The 22,864-nt window shown below is 38.4% G+C and overlaps 1 protein-coding gene across 20 annotated transcripts in view; it reads left to right on the top strand.

Annotated features, from left to right (window-relative positions):
• Positions 1–22,864, top strand: part of ARAP2 (ArfGAP with RhoGAP domain, ankyrin repeat and PH domain 2) — a 573,065-nt gene that overhangs the window by 515,243 nt on the left and 34,958 nt on the right. For 17 of the 20 annotated variants that reach the window (XM_055588221.1, XM_055588229.1, XM_055588224.1 and 14 more), the window contains 3 exons: positions 2,094–2,168; positions 5,948–6,065; positions 15,899–16,027. In XM_055588221.1, coding sequence (XP_055444196.1) covers positions 2,094–2,168; positions 5,948–6,065; positions 15,899–16,027 — 322 coding nt within the window. Of the gene's footprint in view, positions 1–2,093; positions 2,169–5,947; positions 6,066–10,069; positions 10,324–12,898; positions 13,030–15,898; positions 16,028–17,585; positions 19,300–22,864 lie in introns of those variants that run through there. The other 3 variants (XM_055588237.1, XM_055588239.1, XM_055588241.1) reach the window with 3 other exon arrangements.

The raw sequence follows: 22,864 nt of genomic DNA, 5'->3' as shown, positions 1-22,864 counted from the left end.
ATAACATGTTAATTTATTTCTTAAGTTGACTTTTCTAATCTTCCTAACTTTCCTCGGTTGCATCATATTGAATTTGTGTGTTCAGGTTGCACTACTGCTTTTCCAGGGTACCTTTCCTTGTTTGATGAATATTCACTGGACTTTTTGGAGGCTGGCTTTGTCTTCTAATAACTAGCAATTATAGTGGATTCAGGGTACCAGTGTAGATAAGACAAATGGGTCAAATAAATTCTCTTTGTAGGTACACTCAGAATATCAGGTGAATGCTTTCTTATTAATCAAACCCTGAAATACACACAACTAATTTAGAGAAATTGTCAGAGCTATCATTCCATATGAGGGAGATGAGGAAAGGCTTTCATTCAAATGCATAGATCCCCTAGTACCAGTGAAAAGTGAAAGTGTTAGTCACTCAGTCATGTCTGACTCTTTGTGAACCCATGGACTATAGCCTGCCAGGCTCCACTGGCCATGGAATCCTCCAGGCAACAATACTGAAGTGGGTAGTCATTCCCTCCTCCAGAGATTATTCCCGACCCAGGGATCGAACCCAGGTCTCGCACACTGCAGGCAGATTCTTTACCATCTGAGCCACCAGGAAAGCCCACTACTGTGACATTAATTCCGTAAGAAATTGTTTCCTCCATTTTGACCCAAAGTAATTAATGCAGCCTCCAGAGGAGTGGCAGTAACACTAAAAAAATGTGGCCCATTAGCAGTTGGTTCTCTTGGATTCTTGCTTTTTGGAGAGAGTTTCAGATATGAAACAAAAGACTGTGCGAGCCTAAGGGTAATCTTTGGGAGCACTATCTGTATTGTTATTGGATAAAGTATGAGTACCATTCTGCAGTTTTATCATTTGTATTCATACTACAATAAAGAAATGAGTCTTGAACACTTTCTAATTAAGTAGAAGTAAGTATTGCTAAAATAAGAAAAGAATTGTCTATAAAATAAAGCTATTCGGAAGAAAAGTAGAACAGTTTGGAAAAAATCTGTTGTTTTGCTGGAGTTTTTCTCCAGTCCATTCAAAACTTGTCTGAAGTAGTTTTCTGACAGACTCTAAGTCTTATCCCTGTTTGATTTTCTGAGCTATTCTTGTTTTTGGCTACACTCTATGAATTCTTTGTGTTTGCTTTTTTAATTTTTAAAATGTGTCCTTCCCGGAGAGTTGTTTATACAAACACAGGGGAAAGTAAAAATGTCAACTGTATCTTTTCTTCCCTAGCATTTTTATGTAGCTCTAAACATAGGGAAGAAAAATTGGAAATAAGCTTTGCTAAGCCTGTAGTGTCAGAATAACTATGAACAGCTCTTCAAAGTACATTTTTAATGTTTGCCCCATAAATTTACTCCGCAGGTTTTATTCTGAGGCAAATTTAACTTTGAAATGATCATTTCTCCATTATGATCTTTCTCTAAAAATGAGTGATGGATGTGACTTCTGAGTGATTACTTAAGGGAGTTTCTGAAAAAAGCAACTCAAAATATTTTTCGTAGATTTGTTCGGTTCTTTGTTAATCTTCTTCACATTATTGTGTCAATCTACGTAGTGACATCTTATGCTTTGTGTTGCCTGCCTTGTGTTTTCTTCACATAGTGAGTCTTCTTAGGTGTAGTAGGGACCCAAATAACCTAGCACTTGATGTTTGGCTAAAGGTAATTAAAGTAAAAACTTTATTATCTTCTTATATTCTGTCACTTCACTTTTAAATTTTGTTGCTAAATATACATTTTCTATTTGTAATTTTAATACAGCCCTGACCTAATTTATCTTCAAATTTCAATTTTTGGCCTTACCATCTCTGTTTCTACTGTAGCCAGTTAAGGGTATATGAGGACACAATACTTTTGAGTCAAAGACAAGAAAAATGGTATGTGATTGTGTTTGCTGATTATATCATTTGTGTAGATACCACATCCTTAACTGTATCCAGAAAATGGGTATCATTATGTTGTTAACAGGGAGAATGATCCCCTTTCATTATTATAAAATTTTTAGAAATATGACTAGGACTTTTGAACCATCTTAAGTATTGTGTATGTCCTTGCAACATACTTATATTTGCTGTCTTCGCATCTGCCCTTTTTAGGTTTCCCAGGCTGGAGATTTGTTAATTGAAGTATATGTAGAAAGAAAGGAACCTGACTGCAGTATTATAATTCGGGTGAGTCCCAAATATGGAATGTAAAGAATACTGTTGAAAATCATAAGTGTTAGCATTAGTCTGCATATCTTGAATTTTCCATTGTTTTTTCTATCTTATTTTATATGTCCAATTCAAATCATGACAAGTTTGACTCTTCCTGCCAATATCCTCTGGGAATCCCATGTTTTAGTCATTTGGAGACCACCCTATGTTCTTTTGGTTGTGGTTAGGATGTTCTATAGGTTCTATAGAACAGCCTGAGCTCTAACATCTGCTACTCGTCTTCCTACCTTCTTGACATGAGGCAACGGATATACTCCCATCTGAGTCTCTATCTTCTTACCTTTCTAATGAGGGAAGATTACAGAATTTATATAATAGCATTAATTTGAGGACTTGGTAAGATCCTGCCTATAAAACACTTAGCAGATATCATGGTACATAGTCAGTTCAGTTCAGTCGCTAAGTCATGTCCAACTCTTTGCGACCTCATGGACTGCAGCATACCAGGCCTCCCTGTCCCTCACCAACTCCTGGAATTCACTCAGACTGATGTCCATTGAGTCGGTGATGCCATCCAACCATCTCATCCTCTTTCATCCCCTTCTTCTCCCACCTTCAATCTTTCCCAGCATCAGGGTCTTTTCAAATGAGTCAGTTCTTGGCATCAGGTGGCCAAAGTATTGAAGCTTTAGCATCAGTCCTTCCATTGAATATTCAGGACTGATTTCCTTTAGGATGGACTGGTTGGATCTCCTTGCAGTCCAAGGGACTCTCATGAGTCTTCTCCAACACCACAGTACAAAAGCATCAATTCTTTGGTGCTCAGCTTTCTTTATAGTCCAACTCTCACATCCATTCATGACCACAGGAAAAACCATAGCCACATGGTACATAAGTGCTTAATAAATAACAACTAGTATATAAATCTCCCACTCTTGTATCCTAGACTTTGTTGTTGTTGTTTTGTCACTAAGTTGTGTCCAACTTTTTGCAACTCCATGGCCCACCAGCCTCCTCTGTCCTTGAGATTCTCCTGCCAGGAATACCTAAGTGGGTACCCATTCCCTTCTCCAGGGAATCTCCAAACCCAGGGATTGAACCTGCATCTCCTGCATTGGCAGGTGGATTCTTTACTGCTGAGCCACTAGGAAAGCCAATCCTAGACTTTAGCTTCCAATATTTCAGTGTACTGGAATATGAAATAACTCTTCCTTGGTAACTTTAGTTAACCATTTGTTTTGAATTTAAAAGATCCTTTTCATGTTACCATAGTCTGTACTTAGTCAGCCTTAAGAGAGTAAGACTGCTTTCTTTGTGCATAGGATAGACATGCTGCCATCTAACAGTAGAAATTCAGTTTTAGCTTCTTAGCTTTTTCAAAGTGCAAGATAAAACAGAGTCTTAACATTAAATATTTCTGGAATTTAGTTATGTCAGAGATACTGTAATTATTATTTTATATATGTTTAATGATTACATACAAGGATATTCTCAGTTGGCACAGTGGTAAAGAATCCACCTGCGGTGCAGAAGACGCAGATTCGATACCTGGGTCAGGAAGATCCCCTAGAGGAAGCAATGACAATCCATTCCAGTATGGTTGCCTGGACAATCCCATGGACGGAAGAGCCTGGAGGGTACAGCCCATGGGGTTGCAAAGGGTTAGACAAACTGAGCGACTAAGCACGCACACGCACAAATGATCACATATGATTCTTTGACACTGGTTACTCAGCTGTGGGACTAACACGAGCTGCCTTGCACTCCTTGGCCACATCTGTTTGTTACGCTGAACATGTGATGTTGATCACAGGGGACATGAGGAAGTAGTAGAGATATCTCGGCATATGTCTATCACTTATGCTGAAAGGGATAGTCAAAGCACATGACTTAACTCCACTTACCCATAAACTCTTCACTAGTTCATTTTATCTAATAGAGCCATACCAGAAGTTATTAAAATTGGGCAAAATTTGTATTTTAAGTATATTCACGTAAGAGTGTCCAGTTTCACCTACAAACTAAATTCTCTTGAAAAACATAGCAAAAACTATACAAAAATAAACATCCAGTTAGTGCTTAAAACTTTGCACAGCTCTTATATTTATTTCAGTCAATCATTACCTCAACCCAAGGAGGTAGGTGAAGCAGTGATGTTTCACGTTCAGATGAGTAGAAATGGGAATTAATAACATTAAGGCCTGGATGCAAACATTAGTCATGATATTCCAAGTCTGATGTTCATTATATCAGTTTGTGTATCACTTATAGTAATTAATTCCAAAGTGTGTTTTGTAGAGTTCAAGGTGTTCTGAAGAGGGGCCTTGGGTATCACCTGGAACAAGGAAATGAGTTCCAATCTTCCATTCCTGTGTCAACCTGAGGAACTCCCTGCCAACTATTTCACTAGTTTTGTTTCTCAGTAATTTATTTCTTTGTAAGGAAGGGCTATACTTCTTAAAAAATTGTAAAGCCATTCTGATGAGTGACATCACTGAAATCATTCATCTACTAAGGTTTCTATTCCTTAAAATGCTCTGCTTTTGCCATATGCTAATTTTTTTTTTCTTTTAAGGTTGTACTACATTGAGCTTTTCTAAACAGCAAATAATGGACTTCACTGCATCATTAATATATTCCAAGTCAGTGTTAGTCGCTCAGTCATGTCCCAACTCTTTGCGACCCCATGGACTGTAGCCCGCTAGGCTCTCTCCAGTCAAGAATACTGGAGTGGGTAGCCATTCCCTTCTTCAGGGGACCCTCCTGACCCAGGAATTGAACCCAGGTCTCCCACTTTTCAGGCAGATTCTTGACCATCTGAGCCACCAGGGAAGCCTAATATATTCCAAAGGTATTCCACGAACTCCAAAAGACAGACTATATGAGTTACCTCTAATGAAAGATGTTTTATATTATTTATATATGTGCAATATGTTTATGATCAATAAGGGACAGGAGAAGTGGAAATGAGCACATTCTGTAAGAAATGTTTAAGAGGTGCATACTTGTACTGAAAATGTGGAAACGAGGTTGCAGCTGCAGTATTCTCATGCTTAAATCATGTTCTATTTTTTAGCATTGTAACTAAATTCTAATTGGAGAAAACCAACTTGCTTTTGGCCAGCATGCCTGTAAGACTGGTAAAAACAAAAACAGGGAGAAAGCAAATGAGAAATCCCCAAAGTCCCTGAAGAAGGTGGTGTACTTATGCAGCGGTCCGAGGCTCTGAGACTCTCGGAGAGCCGACCCCCAGGCTGACTCTGCAGGCTCTGCCCTTGGCATGAAAGCAGACTTTGGCGTCCCAGCATCTGTCACTTGGCATGGCAGGGCACACCACACACCACTAAGCCTGGGGCTTTTTGGCATGGTGGACCGCAGTCAACTGTGTATAATTTAGAGCCCAAACTGAATGAGCCATTTTGGACTGCTGGTTATAGAACTGAGTGAAAAGATTTTTGCCTACAAGGCCATAGGATCCAACATCTGTGGAAGGTCTTTCTGAGTATGAATAGGTATCTTCCCTTTTTGAGTTATTTAATTGTTCACTGAGTTAAAAACAAAAAAATTCTTCCCGATTATATAGGCACTTTTTACACATACATGAAAATGTATTGCATTATGGATAAGATCTGAATAAGCTGTTTGCCCTAGGTGCTTAGAGAAACTAGTTACACGTACTAAGAGGACACTTATACTATCATTAGGTGGTAGATGGCGGGCAGGTGTTACCACCCTAGCATAAGGCCACTTCTGCGTTTGACGTATATTCTGAAGAAATTTTGCTTCTCTTGCAGATATCTCCTGTGATGGAAGCAGAAGAGTTAACTAATGACATATTAGCAATAAAAAATATAATTCCAACAAAAGATGATATCTGGGCCACATTTGAAGTCATAGAAAATGAAGAGCTCGGTAAGTGGTTCTTATGCTAGGGATTTTTAAATTCCTTAGAGTATGAAGAAACACTATTTTTCTGAAAAATCATTACTAACATTTTATGTTTTTATAAAGTTTCACATCCTGTTATGTGAAATGCATTGATATATGTTGGTGCTACTTGAGGTTGCCCTCCTATGATTTTATTATTAAAATAATTAGATTGTTTTATTGACTGTAAGTTTATAGTGTAAAATATTAGTTGTGTATGTTGCTGCCTCAGGAAATACGGCTTCATTTTTAAGAACAGGCAGTGTGATTTGTACCAATATTCTAAATGTCACCACCACCACCCAGCTTATTCCACGTTATTCCTGTATGCTACTTATTTAACAAGGATACTGATTTAAAAGATTATTATTTTAAAAACTAATTTTGTTTTAAGCCTAGAAGGTTCCTTTTTAGTTTTTTACTTTGTCATCTATCTTTAGTAGAGTGGATCAGATATTTTGTCCTTTTTTTTTAATCTCAGGTACAGAAGAATAAAGAGAGCTTTTAAAATGCATTGACCACCCCAAGAATAATAAGCCTAACATTCTTATGACACCATTTGGTTTTAAAGACCTCTAGGGAAAAAAAAAGATGCAGAATGTCTTTGTATCTTGACCATCTGTCTAGTTGATACCTGCTTAGGTCTTGGGACTCTTTCAAGTATAGATGTCAAACTGCCAAAAGTAAAATCTCTTGCCACCTGCAAGCTCAATACAAAAATTAAAACTGAACATTAAAAATACCTCATTGCATATTACTAAGAGTCTTATAATCAGTGTTAGAATGAAATGGGATTATCAAATACTTTGTCTTTCATTATTCCATCTTGATGTTTTTATTCCTTTATTCTTTTTATCACGCACTATTCTTTAAAAATGTAATTTTTTTAAAACACTACTTTCCAATATTCATTGCCGGGATTCAGTGACACTGGTCCTTTGGTGTCAGTTCACACTGTCCCCCCATAGTCAGGCTAAGTCTGGCCTCTCATAAAAGGTGTTTTGCCCAATGACTCCAGCAGCCCCCACCTGCCAAGTCCAGTGGGTTTGCTTCTGGCTTTACTTTGCTTGTTCTCACTGTAGCATTTATTGCTAATAACCATTCCCTTTTACTCAAAACGCATTCACTCTGTTTTCATTGCTGCTTTGATTCTCTTCCTAGTGCTGGAATTATTTTATCTCATTTGTCAATTCTTCTTCGCCTGTCTATCCCCAAACAGTGGGTTTCTGCTGCTGCTCTGCTCTTTTTTACCATCTTTTCTCATTTTGCTTTCTTTATAAGACAATCACTAGAGAGGACAATCCCCTCTATACCTTGTGCTTGACTAACACACAAGGTGCTGCCCAAGTGCGCCTTTATTCCTCCCCTTCTGGCCCCCTTGTTTACCTCCTTTAAAACCCAGACTAAGGGTTCCATCACACTTTGTCTTGTCGTTTTTTTTTGGTTTGTTTTTTATGGTGCCTATCACATGGATTTATTTTTGTCTTTCTTGAGAGCTCTTTAGAGGGAACAAGGGACTCTGTTTCTATCTCTAGTACAGTTTTTATCTCTGACAACAGGGCCTAATAACAGTTGCTATACAATGAAACGGAGAAGGCAGTAGCACCCCACTCCAGTACTCTTGCCTGGAAGGTCCCATGGATGGAGGAGCCTGGTGGGCTGCAGTCCATGGGGTCACTAAGAGTCAGACATGACTGAGCGACTTCACTTTCACTTTTCACGTTCATGCATTGGAGAAGGAAATGGCAACCCACTCCAGTGTTCTTGTTTGGAAAATCCCAGGGACGGGGGATCCTGGTGGGCTGCTGTCTATGGGGTCACACAGAGTCGGACACGACTGAAGCGACTTAGCAGCAGCATACAATTAAAATCTTTTGCATAAGTGAAGCACAATTTTGTATAACTGTATAGTTCAGTAGTGGTAAAGTCTTGACTTTGGTTGTTTAATTTCAAGAAGTGGGTAGGTTACCAGCTTTATTTGTGAGTAGAAGATAGCTGTCAGCACTACTGCCTAAATTATCTTTGTAAATCACAAATAGGTTCATATTATTTTAAAACAATTTAAAACCTTTTCATTATTAGAGAAAAACAGTCTCATCAATAAGTTGTACTGGAAAAACTGGACAGCCACATGTAAAAGAATCAAATTAGAACATTTTCTTACACTGTATACAAAAATAAATTTAAAATGGATTCAAGACTTAAATGTAAGACCTGAAACCTTAACACTCCTAGAATGTAGGCAGAATACTCTTTGACATAAATTGTAGCAATATCTTTTGGGTCTGTCTTCCAAGGCAATAGAAACAAAAGAAAAAATAAATAGTGCTGAAGAATTGATGCTTTTGAACTGTGGTGTTGGAGAAGACTTTTGAGAGTCCCTTGGACTTCAAGGCGATCCAACCAGTCCGTCCTAAAGGAGATCAGTCCTGAGTGTTCATTGGAAGGACTGATGTTGAAGCTGAAACTCCAATACTTCGGCCACCTGATGTGAAGAGCTAACTCATTTGAAAAGACCCTGATGCTGGGAAAGATTGAAGGCAGGAGGAGAAGGGCACGACAGACGATGAGATGGTTGGATGGCATCACCGACTCAATGTACATGAGTTTGGGTAAACTCCGGGAGTTGCTGATGGACAGGGATATCTGGTGTGCTGCGGTCCATGTGGTCACAAAAAGTTGGACACGACTGAGCAACTAAACTGAATTAAACTTCATAGCTTGTATACAGCAAAGAAAACCATCAACAAAAATGAAAAGACTGCCTACCGAATGGGAGAAAGTATTTGCAAATCATACATCTGTTAAGAGGTTAATAGCCAAAATATCTAAATAACCCCTACAGATCAACAGCAAAAAAAAAAAACACAAAACCCACAAACAATTAAAAATGGGCAGAAGATCTGAATAGACATGTTTCCAAAGGAAACATGCAGATGGCCAACCAGTGCATGAAAAGAGGCTCAGCATCACTAATCATCAGGGAAATGTATTGCTAAATCAAAACCACAATGACATATCATCTCACAGTTGTCAAAATGGCTGTCATCAAAAAGTCTATAAATAGCAAATGTTGGTGAGGATGTGGAGAAAACAAGAACCTTAGTATACTGTTGATTATGTAAATTGGTATAGGCACTATGGAAAACAGTGTGGAGGTTCCTCAAAAAAACTAAGAATAGAATTACTGTCTGATCTAGCAGTTCCACTCATGGGTGCATATCATCTGGAAAAGACAAAAAATGTGATTTGAAAAGATACCTGTTGCCCAGTGTTGACAGTGGCATTATTTACAAATATTCTTGTAGACGAGCAACCACTGGGAGATCTCAAAGGCCTCCTTAGCTCTTAGATAGCTGATGGTCTCCTCTATGCTTCTGTTGCTGTTGATTTTTTAGGAAGTCAACAGCAGAACAATGAATCATGGATTTGGGGTAGTCATCCTCTCCCTACCCCTGTTTCTCTCAAGGGTTGAGTTAAAGGATATCCCCATCTCTCAGTTCTGGAGGTCTGTGCCTTTGGGCATTGGTTCTCCAAAATGAGAGGAATAACCCAAATGGGTGAGGATAGGAAGGAATTATATATGTAGCTGGTACAGAGATTGCACTATATCTCGAAACACTGTTTTTAAATTTCTTCTGGGAAAATGAAGGGATGCTTATCCTGAAAATGACTAATTATCAACTTGCATGTGCCAATTAGTATATCACAAATGGTAATACTGGAGTCGGGTGTTGTTGTTGTTTCTTTTTGGTTCCTTCTCACTAATTAAAGAAAAGTTGATGAAACTATAAAAAGACTAGGAGACTTCAAGCTGTTTTGACTGGTAAATGTCCAGATACATAATCAAAGGAACACCCCATGTACATCAAGAAAGAGTACATCTGATGGAGTTAGGAATTCAAATTTGGCATGGTCTTAATGTTTGGTCAACCATTCAAGTTGAAATTGCCCAAAGAGAAAACTAAGATTATTTTTACTGCTTTTAGAGGAACACAGCTAAGAAAGCAACAAAGGGACCTGTGATTATGTTGACTTACTGGAGCAGATGGGACCTGTGGAGCCACCTGACCTTCTGAAATGTTAAGAGCTTTATTTCTAGTAACATGCAGGGAAGATAAAGTGAAATGTAAAAAGAAGATAAAAGTGAAGGCGTTCGTAGTCCATAAGATTGTGGTTGATAGGAAGAATGTCAGCAGGGAATTGGTGCTTTTTCTAATGTAAATATAAATACTCCAAGTAACCAAAGCAACCAAAAATAAATAAGTAAATGAATAAATAAGCAAGTGAACCAAAAGTGCTGAATTTTATTTTCACTGCCTGTAAACTTTAAAACAATAGTTCTCTACCTAGTCATTTCCAATACCTCCTTTGTATAATAGATATTTTGTTTGTTCCCTTTATTATCTTGAGAGACTCTACTAGAGTGGGTAGCATTCCCTTCTCCAGGAGCTATTCCTGACCCAGGGATCAAAACCAGGGAGGGAGATTTTTTACCATCTGAGCCACCAGGGAAGCCCATGTAAGTGCTCTGACCTTCTTATATGATTGAAGATAATGAAAATAGATTCTTAAGTTTATAAATGGAATTATCATAGATATGATAGCTACAAATTCAGACTGATATAAGCATGTCAATTTGTGACTCATGTATCATTAGCAGAATTGCCATCATTGGTGAAATGGTATCTTAGTTTGTTTAGCCTGCTATAACAGAATTGGGATCTTCCCTGGTGGCTCAGACGGTAAAGTATCTGCCTACAGTGTGGGTAGGCCTGGGTTCGATCCCTGGGTTGGGAAGATCCCCTGGAGAAGGAAATGGCAACCCACTCCAGTACTCTTGCCTGGAAAATCCCACGGGTGGAGCACACTGGCAGGCTATAGTCCATGGGGTCACAAAGAGTCGGACACGACTGAGAGACTTCACTTCACTTCATTTCACAACAGAATTTCACAGGAGAAATTTATTTCTTACATTTCTGGAGGCTAGGAAGTCCAAGACCAAAGTGCCAGCAGACTTGTTGCTTGGTGAGGAGCTGCTTCTTGGATGAGAGATGGCCATCTTTTCACTGAATCTTCACATGATGAAATGGAACTTTGTGGGATTCCTTTTATATAAGAGCATTAAGCCCACTGGGGCTTCCCTGGTGGCTCACCGGTAAAGAATCTGCCTGCAAGTGCAGCAGACACAAGTTCAATCCCTGGGTCGGGAAGATCCCCTGGAGAAGAAAATGGCAACACATTCCAGTATTCTTGCCTGGGAAATCCCATGGACAAAGGAGGCTGGTGGGCTACAGTCCATGGGGTCACAGAGTCAGACACAACTTAGCAACTAAACAACAACAAACCCATTTAGGGGGACTCCACCCTCATGATTTAATCACCTCCCAAAGCCCCTCCATCTAATACTGTTACATTGGGAATTATTTCAGCCTGTGAATTGGGGGAGTGGGGAAACATCCAAGCCACAGCAGGTGGTAAACAACTCTTAGCAAAATTCTGACAAAGCACAATTATTATTTTTCTTTTTTTGCTTTTGTAGTAGTCAAGATTCATGGAAAAAATACATCATGTTAAATCCATATAAAATATTTTGAGAATTTTTATTAAGGCTAGTTAGATAAACTAGTTAGATAACAGTTAAAGCTGTTAGTTTATAAGTAGGATTTCCTTCTAAATGAGTGTCTGAGACATTGGACACTTGTACTAGACAGATAACAAGTCTTTGTCTCATCCTTTGAAAGATGCCAGGCATTCTTGACCCACTGCCGCCAGTGGGTCCTGGTGCCACTGGGTCCTTGATGGCCAGGACAAGCTGAAACCCACCTTGGGAAAGGGTATCATTTTTTACCATACTTCTGGTATTTTAATGCTTCACTTTAAGAATGAACCGGTACCCTACCAATGTAGCACTCTATCCCTTAGTTCCTTCATATGCTGAAAAAAGTTAACTGCTCATGGGCCTCATTTAAGTGGGCTTCCTCACTGAGAGGCTCAAGTTGGTGAAGTAGCTACTTTATACATAGCAGCATCATAACGAAATGTTCTCTTCCTGCTCATATCTACCATGAGATGGAAGATCAGTTCATTTTTATTCAGAGTCTTTCTGGTCCTTCTCTTGATTGACAGGGTGCTGTCATCCTCTGAGAGATTTGCAAGGCTCTAGATTTGACACTAAAATTTTAATTATTAAGGAAGTCATAATTGTCTCTGGAAATCCTATGTCATTACTGCCAGAAATTTAAGGATAACACCAATTGTTTCAGGTGGAAATGAATAGTTCTCTGTTTAACGAGGCCGGCCAGTTTTAATTCTACAGACAAGATTTTAAAATATTGAGAACATGACCTAGCTAGCTAAAGAACCACCTCCACACCCTGTTCTTAAATAATCACAATGAATTTTCAGCAAAAAATTTAATGCTCTAGATAGTGTGAGTGGGTGCACGCTAAGTCACTACAGCCATGTCCCTCTTTTCATGACCCTGTAGACTGTAGCCCACCAGGTTCCTCTCTCCATGTGATTCTCCAGCCAAGAATACTGAAGTGGATTGCCATCCCCTCCTCCAGGGATAAACAGTGTACAAATCGGGTTTTTGTTTTTGTTTTCCCTAGTAATACCCTAATGCCAGCTGACTTACGTAATTTATCATGACAGATGGTTGTAAATGTAACTATTAACAAAACCTTGTTTACTTTTAGGAATTTATATTCCAACAACATTTGATGACTCAGTCCATTTTTCCTGTCTCTTAACTCTTTTATAATTGTGTCATTTGACAGTCTAATAAGTATTTATCTTTTCATCCTATTTTTCAGCTCAATTTTTATGCAGGAACTTGGATCTTCAGGATTTTCATTCTCTTGAATTAATACTGATGTGAAAAATATACTTGGCTAATTTTTGCAAATCTATATTTGCTTCTCTCTCTGCTGTGATATATTTCAGTATAACTAAGAGTACCTTTGAGGTATCACTATTGTATCTACTGGTAATAGTGACCCTCTTTAATAGAAATGTTCTAATATTTGGAAGTCTCATTACAAATTCTTATAATAAAGGAGAGTAAGCTTTTATTTCAATCCAGGTAGTTTTGCAGTTAAGAATAGCATTCCTACCTCCAAGCCAACTGCAGTATGATAAATTTCTTGACATAAAGGATGTTGAAACTATCTTATTTACTTACTATCTTCTCATTAAGGATAGGAAAGTGAAGGAGAAAGTGTGAATTGGCATTGTTTTTCACTTTGCATATATTACCTTTTGTCCTCAGAAATATCTTGGTGAGTTGATACTTTTTCCCCAAAATTACATACGTGAAAATCATCATGGGGAGGTTTACATATCTGTACAAAGTAAAACCAAGTGTAATAGTTATGATTTGGAGCTTGGGGCTGTAAAGTCAGATAGATTTGAGAATCAAATCTCTGTTCCTCACTTGAATCAGCTGTTTGATTTTAGGCAAGTAGATGAGCCTCTCTGATTCTTGGGTTCTTTAATATGTAATATAAATAATGATAATTTGTAATGAAAAGTGTTGTAAGAGTTGAAAACAGCAATTGATCTAAGGTAGCCAGTGTATATTATGTTGATACATAGTTGTTATTCTAGAAATGGCAACTGTTAACAGGGTAAGTAGCATCCCAGAGTTTTGCAAGTAGTGTCCCATGATTTTTGCCAAACCTTTTATAAATTTATTTTAAAAAACAGGATTAAAGTAGCACAAAAGATTTTCCCTGATTTTCAAAGAAGTATATATGTCTGCTGATCCATTTACAATTATTTACTGTTAATTTATGGATGCCATAGAAATTTGTAAGGTATTTTATTCCACAAGTATTTATTATTGAACATCTATTATGTACTCAGCACTCTGCTCTGTGAAAGGGATATATTTATAAATAGGAAATAGGTTTGTCTCCAAGATGTATGAATTAGTTGTTCTGTGTTTTTTTTTGTTGTTGTTTGCAATCACCTCATAAAGCCTAGGCTTACACCAAGATGCACAGAATGCAGAACTGCATTTCACTGTATTGAATAGAAAGCAAAAAATCTAGTTATTTACACTGGAAGGAAAAAAACAAGTTCCAGAATGCTGTGCTAATAAAAGGGAGACCAGTACTAAAGAGAATGTGATACATTTGGTCTTTTTTATTACTTGTGACTTTGTGTATACATGGGTAATATACAAGTGTGATGCTGTTGATATAGACTACAAAAACCCTAGTAGGAGGTTATGAAAGAGTTGAGTTGACTTATAAAGGCTGTGGTGCCAGCAAACTTACATCAACATCTTCACATTAGAGTTTATGTTCTTGCTATTTCAATTATGCTGTTTTCAGTACACTATGAAAAGACTTGAGTTTTTTCTCCCCCAGCATATGCATCTGTTACAAGATTTTATTAAGTGATTAGCATATTTTGACCAGGCTTCCCAGGTGGCACTAGTGGGAAAGAAGCCACCTGCCAATGCAGGAGACTCGGGTTTGATCCTGAGGTTGGGAATAGGAAATGACAACTCACTCCATATTCTTGCCTGGAAAATCCATGGACAGAGGATCCTGGCTGGCTACAGTTCATGGGGTTGCAAAGAGTCAGACATGACTGAGCACGCATGCACACACATGCATATTTTGATCAGCAAAAAACTTTCCTATGAAAATTTGATTGTAATTCTAAAAACCTGTGGGGTTTTCTGGTTAATTAACTCTATGTTAAGAACTTGTGATATATTTTAAAGTATGGTTGCATAAAACAGAATATATATGGATGAGTATTTATCAAAGAGAAATTGTAAAGATGTGACCAACTTTTTGCTTGTTAACCTATTATATGAACTGTTAATGGATAATATTGCTGCATGTTTCTGATTGATATTTCCACTAATAGTTAAACAGAAATTACTCAGTACTGTTTGATAAGGATTATCTTCTATTCTTTTTAAAGTTATACTTTATAATTTCATATAAGTTGATTATCAGCTATAAGTTGTTCACTAGTGTTGATCAGAAATTATGCTAGTCTTGTTGGGATAAACAAAGGATTTATACTTAGTACTGGACCAGTTACTAGTACTTTTACAAATATTTAATTGTGTATGCAAACAGGCATTTTTCCATAAGCAAACTAGAATGTTGTTTAAATTAAAAAGTAGAGTAATTCACTAATTTGTTTTACAGAAAGGTAGCTTTTTTCTGAGATTTTTATATAAAGAGTGCTATGCTCTGCTGAGCTTGGTTGCTCAGTTGTGACTGACTTTTTGCAACCCCATGTACTGTATGTAGCCTGCCAGGCTCCTCTGTCCATGGAAATTCTCCAGACAAGAATACTTGAGTGGGTTGCCATGCCTTCCTCCAGGGGATCTTCCCAACCAGGGATCAAACCCAGGTCTCCCACATTGCAGGCAGATTCTTTACTGTCAGAGCCACCAGGGAAGCACATGAATACTGGAGCCCATAGCCTATCCCTTCTCCAGGGGATCTTCCCAACTCAGGAATCAAACCGGGGTCTCCTGCATTGCAGGCAGATTCTTTACCAGCTGAGCTACCAGGGAAGCCCCATCTAAAGAATAACACCTCTGAATTTTTTAAAAGGTAGTTTAATAACAAACAGATGTCCCTGTACAGATTTATTTATACAGTGAATTTTATTACGTGATTAATGCTGTTCCAGGTATCCTGTATGTAGTCCTAGCACTATTCTTGTGTACTATAAGATACAGTCATGCTTGTAATGCACAGAACTTTTTAAAAGGACATTTTAAATTTTATAATCAAAAAAAGTTAAGATTTTTTTGGTAATTTTATTTTTTTTTGCAGAACGTCCTCTTCACTACACAGAAAATGTGTTGGAACAGGTGCTTCGATGGAGTTCATTAGCTGAACCTGGCTCTGCTTATCTTGTAGTGAAGAGATTCTTAACCATTGACACAATTAAACACTATAATGGTAGGTGCTGCTATTTCACATTCCAACTATGATTGAAAATTCAAGTGGTTAAAGGACAATTATTATGGCACAGGTGTTACTTGAAAATGTAAAAAATGGGTAGCTAAATGCAGAATCTACTAACATGTTATTGCAGAATAGAAAGAAGAATATGTAGACCAAGTGCCACGATCAGATTTTTCCAGTGGGTAGCACTGTGATATTAGGTGGTTATTTTGATTGTATCAAGGTAAAGATTCTGCAGTAATGATTCTTCTTTTTAAGTTTTTGTTTGTTTGTTTTATTGTCATGCTTGGGTGTTTTCCTAATTTTTGGATAGATGGTGAATCATCCTGAGTTATGTTTACATTTGAAAGTTCTCTGGGCATTCAAGAAGTGCAAGCTCTGAGATTGTGTGCTTGTTAAAATCCTCACCTATTTTGCCATAATATTGGAAAACAAATATAAAAAAATACTTCTAATAATGATATTTGCTATCCAACTGGGAGAAGACAGGTACATGTAAGGTTAAGTCAGAAGTTAGCTAACAAGGGGGAACTATGGAAGAAACTCTCTGAACTTGTTTGACATCTCAGAAAACTTTCATTTTGAAACTTTGATTTTTCTGTTATGTTGACATTAGCTGACAGATTAGAAAGAGATTTCCTGCCACACAGTCTATAAACCAACTCTGAAAGCAGAGAATTCAAATTTTATTAGATGAAATTTACCACAGCTTTTCTAATTCATATTCATAATAACCATTACTATTTATTAATCATGTATTTTATTAACTGAGCTCCTTACATACCAAAACTGATTTAAAACTTTTTTTAACTTCTCCATGAGTTATATTATCATTTGAATTTTACAAATGAGGAAAGAGCTCAAAGAAATTAAGTAACTTGCCTCCAGTTCACATATTTATTAAATCCAGTAAGTGTCCTACATATGAATCTGCAAGATGCAAACTTTCAAATATATGAATGTGCCTTTGCATGTCCAATCACGTAAGTTAGTTCATGTGTCTGGCATGCACTGCCACATGCGTACATCCTCTACCGTTGGTTTTGCTTTTGTGTGCTTTACTGTACTGTATAGAGTAGAGTCGGAGAAGGCAATGGCACCCCACTCCAGTACCCTTGCCTGGAAAATCCTGTGGACGGAGGAGCCTGGCAGGCTGCAGTCCATGGGGTCGCTAAGAGTCGGCTACGACTGAGCGACTTCACTTTCACTTTTCACTTTCATACATTGGAGAAGGAAATGGCAACCCACTCCAGTGTTCTTGCCTGGAGAATCCCAGGGACGGGGGAGCCTGGTGGGCTGCCGTCTATGGGGTCGCACAGAGTTGGACACGACTAAAGCGACTTAGCAGCATAGAGTACAGTAGTACAGTATCTTTATTTCAAGCTCAGGGTGTCTGGAAGCAAGCCTAAAAACAGCAGTGATGTAACAGTACTGCTATTCTGTGCCAAGTGATAACCATGGAAACAAAAGTGAAAATAATTGAGAGAGTGGAGTGAGGTGAAAAGATGATAGACATCGTTCATTCTTATGACATTAATTGTTTGACCGTCAGCACAATTCTAAAGAGCAAGGACAAGATCATGGAACATGTGACGTCTGCTGTGCGATGATGTCAATGATAATATCAAAGAAACGTGCAAGAGTGATGGAGGAGATGGAGAACTCAGTGTGTGGATGCAGGATCAGCATCAGTGTGGAGGGCCACGCAGTTTAATGCTGATTCAAGAGAAAGTGAAAAGTCTTTATGAAGGCTTGAAGAAGAAATACTGTGAAAATTAGAGGGTGCATTTTTTAATGTTAGCAACAGCTGGTTTCATCAGTTCAAGGCTAGAGCCAACCTTCACAACATAAAAGTCACTAGGCAGTGAGTGCAGATAGCTTTCTGGGAATTTCCTGAAATGGTTTAGGGAATTATTGCTGAAGACACATATTTACCCAAGCAGGTTTTTAATATGGATAAGACAGGGCTGTACTGGAAGAGGATGCCAGGCCGAAGTTACATCTGTACAGAGAAAAGTTGATGCCAGGCTATAAAGCAACAAAGGATAGGCTAATTATGTTGTTTGGTGGCAATGCTTCTGGTGATATTAAGCGGAGACCTCTCTTAGTTTATCATTCAGAGAACCCAAGAGCCCTTAAAAATAAAGCCAGGGGCTCTCTTCCTATTGTGTGGAAGAGTAACCCCAAAGCCTAGGTTACATAGGGCATCTTCCAAGATTGATTTTTCCACCACAGTATCCCAAAGGGATAGAAATATTACTTGGAGGACATTCTTTTGTGGCTTGACAGTGCTCCAGGCCACTCCCCACTCATGGATGGTTTTCATCCCATCTTCAAAGCAGTGCATCTTCCACTGAATAATATGTTGCTCACCCAACCTGTGGACCATTATAGCAACTTTCAAGAAATATTACTTATGACACAGTCTTTATCAGGCAGTAAAGGTGAATGATGAATCAGGAACAACCTTGAAACAATTTTGGAAGGACTTTAACATCTACAAGGCCATTGATTTTTTTTTTTTTACTTCCCTTGGCGTGAGGTTACTGCTGCCACCATGAATGGGGTTTGGGAGAACCTCTGCCTACAATTTGTTCATGATTTTCTTGGATTTGAGAAGGTAGAGGAGGAGTCCATCTTTGGCAACTTAGTGACCCTCAGCGAGAAGCTGAAGCTAGATCTGCAAGAAGATAACTTCATTGAACTCCTTGCTGTCAACACAAGAGGCTTATTAATGAAGACCTGATGGAATTGGAGTCCCAGAGAAACAATGAAGAGAGACAAGAGAAAGAAAAAGTAATTAAAGAACTGAAGAGAGTCACAATTCAGGAAATGGCAAGGGATTTTCTTTATAAGAGGAGTAACTGTTTTTAAGGCACAAGACTCAATATAGAACGGTACACAAATCTTCCAACAGCCATTCAGAATGCAGTCCAGTGCCACCATGCCATCTATGATGAGAAGAAAAAAAAAGAGCTACCACCCAGACATTACTGGATTGTTTTTTCAAGCGAGTAGATGGAATTGAACCCAGCAAGGAACCAGAACCTGTGCCATCATCAGGCATGAGTGAAATTTCAGCTTTCCCTCTGTCTCCTATTGCTGATGGTCCTTCAGCTGTACCATCTCCCACCTCTTCTTCCTCCTGAAGTCAGTTAATTCTTCTTGCCTGTTTATTCCATGCCAGCCCCTGTATGCCAGCTGTTGTACTGTACTTTTCAAGGTACTGTACTGTAACATTAAAACTGTTTTATTTTTGAATTTGTTTTTTATGTATTATTTGTGTTAAAAAATATTATAAACCTATTATAGTACAGTACTGTATAGCTCATTGGGTTGGATACCTAGACTAACTTTGTAGGGCTTATGAACAAACTGGATTTATGAGTGTGCTCTCGGAACAGAGCCCCTTTGTATGTAGTGACTTATCATACTGGATTTGAGTACAGGTTAGTTTTACTTCTAATTTAAAAAAAAAAAAAAAGTTGGGGAGGTTGGTACGGCTCTTAAACGTGGTAAAGCTAACTGGTACGATTGCAGACTCTTAACTAGTAGTGACAAATCCGTAAGTTCTGAATTGTACCAGCTAGTCTACGTTTCTGTTTTTGTGATGACGTTTTGGTATGTTCTGGCTACTACAGTAACCTGGGTGGCTCATGGTATATGTGTGCTCAGTCGTGTCCAACTCTTTGTGACCCCATGGACTGTAGCCCACCAGGCTCCTCTGTCCATGAAATTTTCCAGGCAAGAATACTGGAGCAGGTTGCCATTTGCTTGTCCAGGGAATCTTCCTGATTCAGGGATCAAACCTGAGTCTCTTGCGTCTCCTGCTTTGGCAGATGGATGGCTCATAAACAGAAATTAATCTCTCACATTCTGAAGACTAGAAGTCTAACATCAGATGTCAGCCTGGCCAAGTTCTGCTGAGAGTCCTCCTCCAGGCTATAGACAGGGGACTTCTTGTATCTTCCCAGGGTGGAGAGCAGAGGGAGGAAGCAAGTTCTCTGTGACTCTTTGTTGTGGTTGTTCTTTAGTTGCCAAGTCATATGCGACTCTTTGTGACCCTATGGATTGTAGCCTGCCAGCCTCCTCTGTCCATGGGATTTCCCAGGCAAGGATACTGAAGTGGGTTGCCATTTTCTACTCTAGGGGATCTTCCCCCCCAGGTACCTACCCAGCATCTCCTGCATTGGCTGGCGAATTCTTTACCACTGAGCCATCAGGGAAGCCCTCTGTGACTCTTTCAAGGATGTGAATTCCATTCCTGAAGATCCCACCCTCATGACCTCATCTAATCCTAATTACCTCCCAAAGGCCCCAAACTTCCTAATACTGTGTAGATAGGTTTCAACATATGAATTTGGGGAAGCATAAATATTGGGTCCTAACTCTGCCCTTCATATCTTATAATTACATAAAAGTATTTTTACAAAATGCAGACTTCTATGTCTTTCTGGTCTTATTAGCATCAAAATAGAACAGGTTTTCATTTTGCTATAGAAATTAATCTATTCGACACCTTTACCTCATTTAATTTCTTTCTTCCTCCTACATATGATTTTGATTACATCCTCCATATACTGCTTAAGGATTGCAGTAGAAGTTCTCTCTAGTCATATGATTGCTACAGTCTTCCCTGTCATATAGCAGCAGTCCTTGGGTGGTGGAGACTTTCGTCCTCCAGGGACATTTGGCAATATCTGGAGATATTTCTGTCACACTGGGTGGGGTGGGGCTTCTGGTATATAATGGTTAGAGACCAGAGATGCTGCTAAACATCCTACAATACACAGGAACTCTCTTTACAACAAAGGGTAATCTGGCCGAAAAAGTCAGTGGTGTCATGTTGAGACTCTCTGATTTAGATAATGTATGAAATCTGGTCGAGTTCGTAAATTCTGTAATTCTTTCATTTTAATGTTGAGATAAATGTTTTGAGGTTCTGAACAAAGTCCTGTCAACATTATAAAATATATTAAAGGTTCTCATGGCTTTTCTTTTAGAAAATAAGTGATATTTTCATATTTTGGGGTGAGAATTTTCATGTTTTTAATATTCCTCTAAAATGTCTCTAAATTCTCCATGTTGCAAAATACTTAAAATCCCACACTTAGACATAATAACTCGGGCTTCCCAGGTGGCACAGTGGTAAAGAATCCGCCTGCCAATGCAGGAGACGCAGGTTCAATACCTGGGTCAGGAAGATCCCCTGGAGGAGGAAATGGCAACCCACTCCAGTATTCCTGCCTGGAGAATTCCCATGGACAGAGGAGCCTGGTGGGCTACAGTCCATGGGGTCACAAAGAATCAGACTCGACTGGGCACACACACAGACATAATAACTTAGTTCTTATTTGAATGCTAATAGACTAGCCGCTTGAATAAAAACAGACGAGAATAAGATCTTAAAAGACTATAATATAGAAGAATGTTTTGTACAGATGGGCCTGAGGGATAATTCAAAGCAAGGAAACCATTAAGTTTTGTTAATCTTTGGGGAAAAAAAATCATCAGTGTTAGACTGAGCGAATTTAGAGCAATCACATATAAGTAAAATCTTTCTGTTGGGCAAGAAGAAGTGGTTGAGTGACAGACTGTTAATTGGCTCTACCTACAAACTGGGTAGAAGATTGGGCATGGGATGTCTCACCTATTGTTATTGCCTCTTCTGGGGATTGTGACTGCATCCTGTCATGAAAGCATAAAGCTTCTGTAAGGTCTAGACAAAGCAACTTTCATAAAACCTGGGAATCCAAGCAATGGAAAGCAGCTTATGTGAGAGTTTCAGGGACTTGGATGGTGGAATATTCTCGAGAGTAACATGTCAGTAAACTCTTGTGTCTCATCTCTCCTGCATTCCTTTGACAGCGTGGGAACTGTGAAACTTCTCTCTGCCCCTGCACTCGTCCCCCTCAGCTCACCAAACCAGTGAGCTACTTGCTATTATGATAGCTACAGTTCTTTCTACCAGGAAATTATGTCCCTCTGCATGGGAAAAAAAAAAAAATTTTTAGAGTAACACCCTCAGGAAATACATTAATTAGACTATTTCATGTTAGTAATTTATATATATTTTTAGTCAAAAACAGGATGTTTTAAATTAGAGCTTGATTTATATTCAGATTGTCAAAGTAAAATAATATTTTTGGTTATGGTTGGTTCTGCATCTATCTTCTTTTAGGATTGTCATTTTAAAGAAGGTTTGGCCTATTGTTTGTTTTTAAAATCAATTTCTTAAGTCATAATTTTTTTCTTCCAGTTGTGTCTCACAGCAACCTGGGCTTACAAGTACTACTTATGGGCTGCCCTGTGTCAGATTTTAGGTTGGCTAGGTGGGCAGCCTACTTTGTCTCTGTCTTGGCAGATGTCTTCTAAATCAATCACAGGGATCACTTTCTCCAGAATTATTGCTTCATTCATTACATGCACTACTCCTTAAAATTGGAATCTAAAAGGAAAATAATGAAAGCAAATGTGACTTCTCTGTCAGTTTGTTAGCAGAAAAACTGAAATCATCTCAGAAACACATTGGTTAAGAATTTCTTTTCCTTTCTTAAGATTTTCTTATTCTAACCTGCAGGCCAAGTAGATGTTAGGAGAGTTTTAAACAAGGGTGGTTTGTTACAACCACATTTTTCTCTCAATAATGAATTGCTTACATGTTAGTATTTCATTAAAACATGAAGTAGCTCTGCCACCTCCTTTACATCCTGTCCCATCATACCTGATACCAAGTTGCCACAAATTTTAGTGTCTCTCTACCTATCCGTATCTCGCCTTTATCTATACGCACACACTCATGACTTGCATTTCATTAACTGTATGATGATA

This window comes from Bubalus kerabau, chromosome 7 (genome assembly GCF_029407905.1).
Source record: "Bubalus kerabau isolate K-KA32 ecotype Philippines breed swamp buffalo chromosome 7, PCC_UOA_SB_1v2, whole genome shotgun sequence".
Taxonomy (NCBI): Eukaryota; Metazoa; Chordata; class Mammalia; order Artiodactyla; family Bovidae; genus Bubalus; species Bubalus kerabau.
The sequence above is the reverse complement of the archived record's forward strand: the minus strand, read 5'-3'. Positions and strand labels throughout refer to the sequence as shown.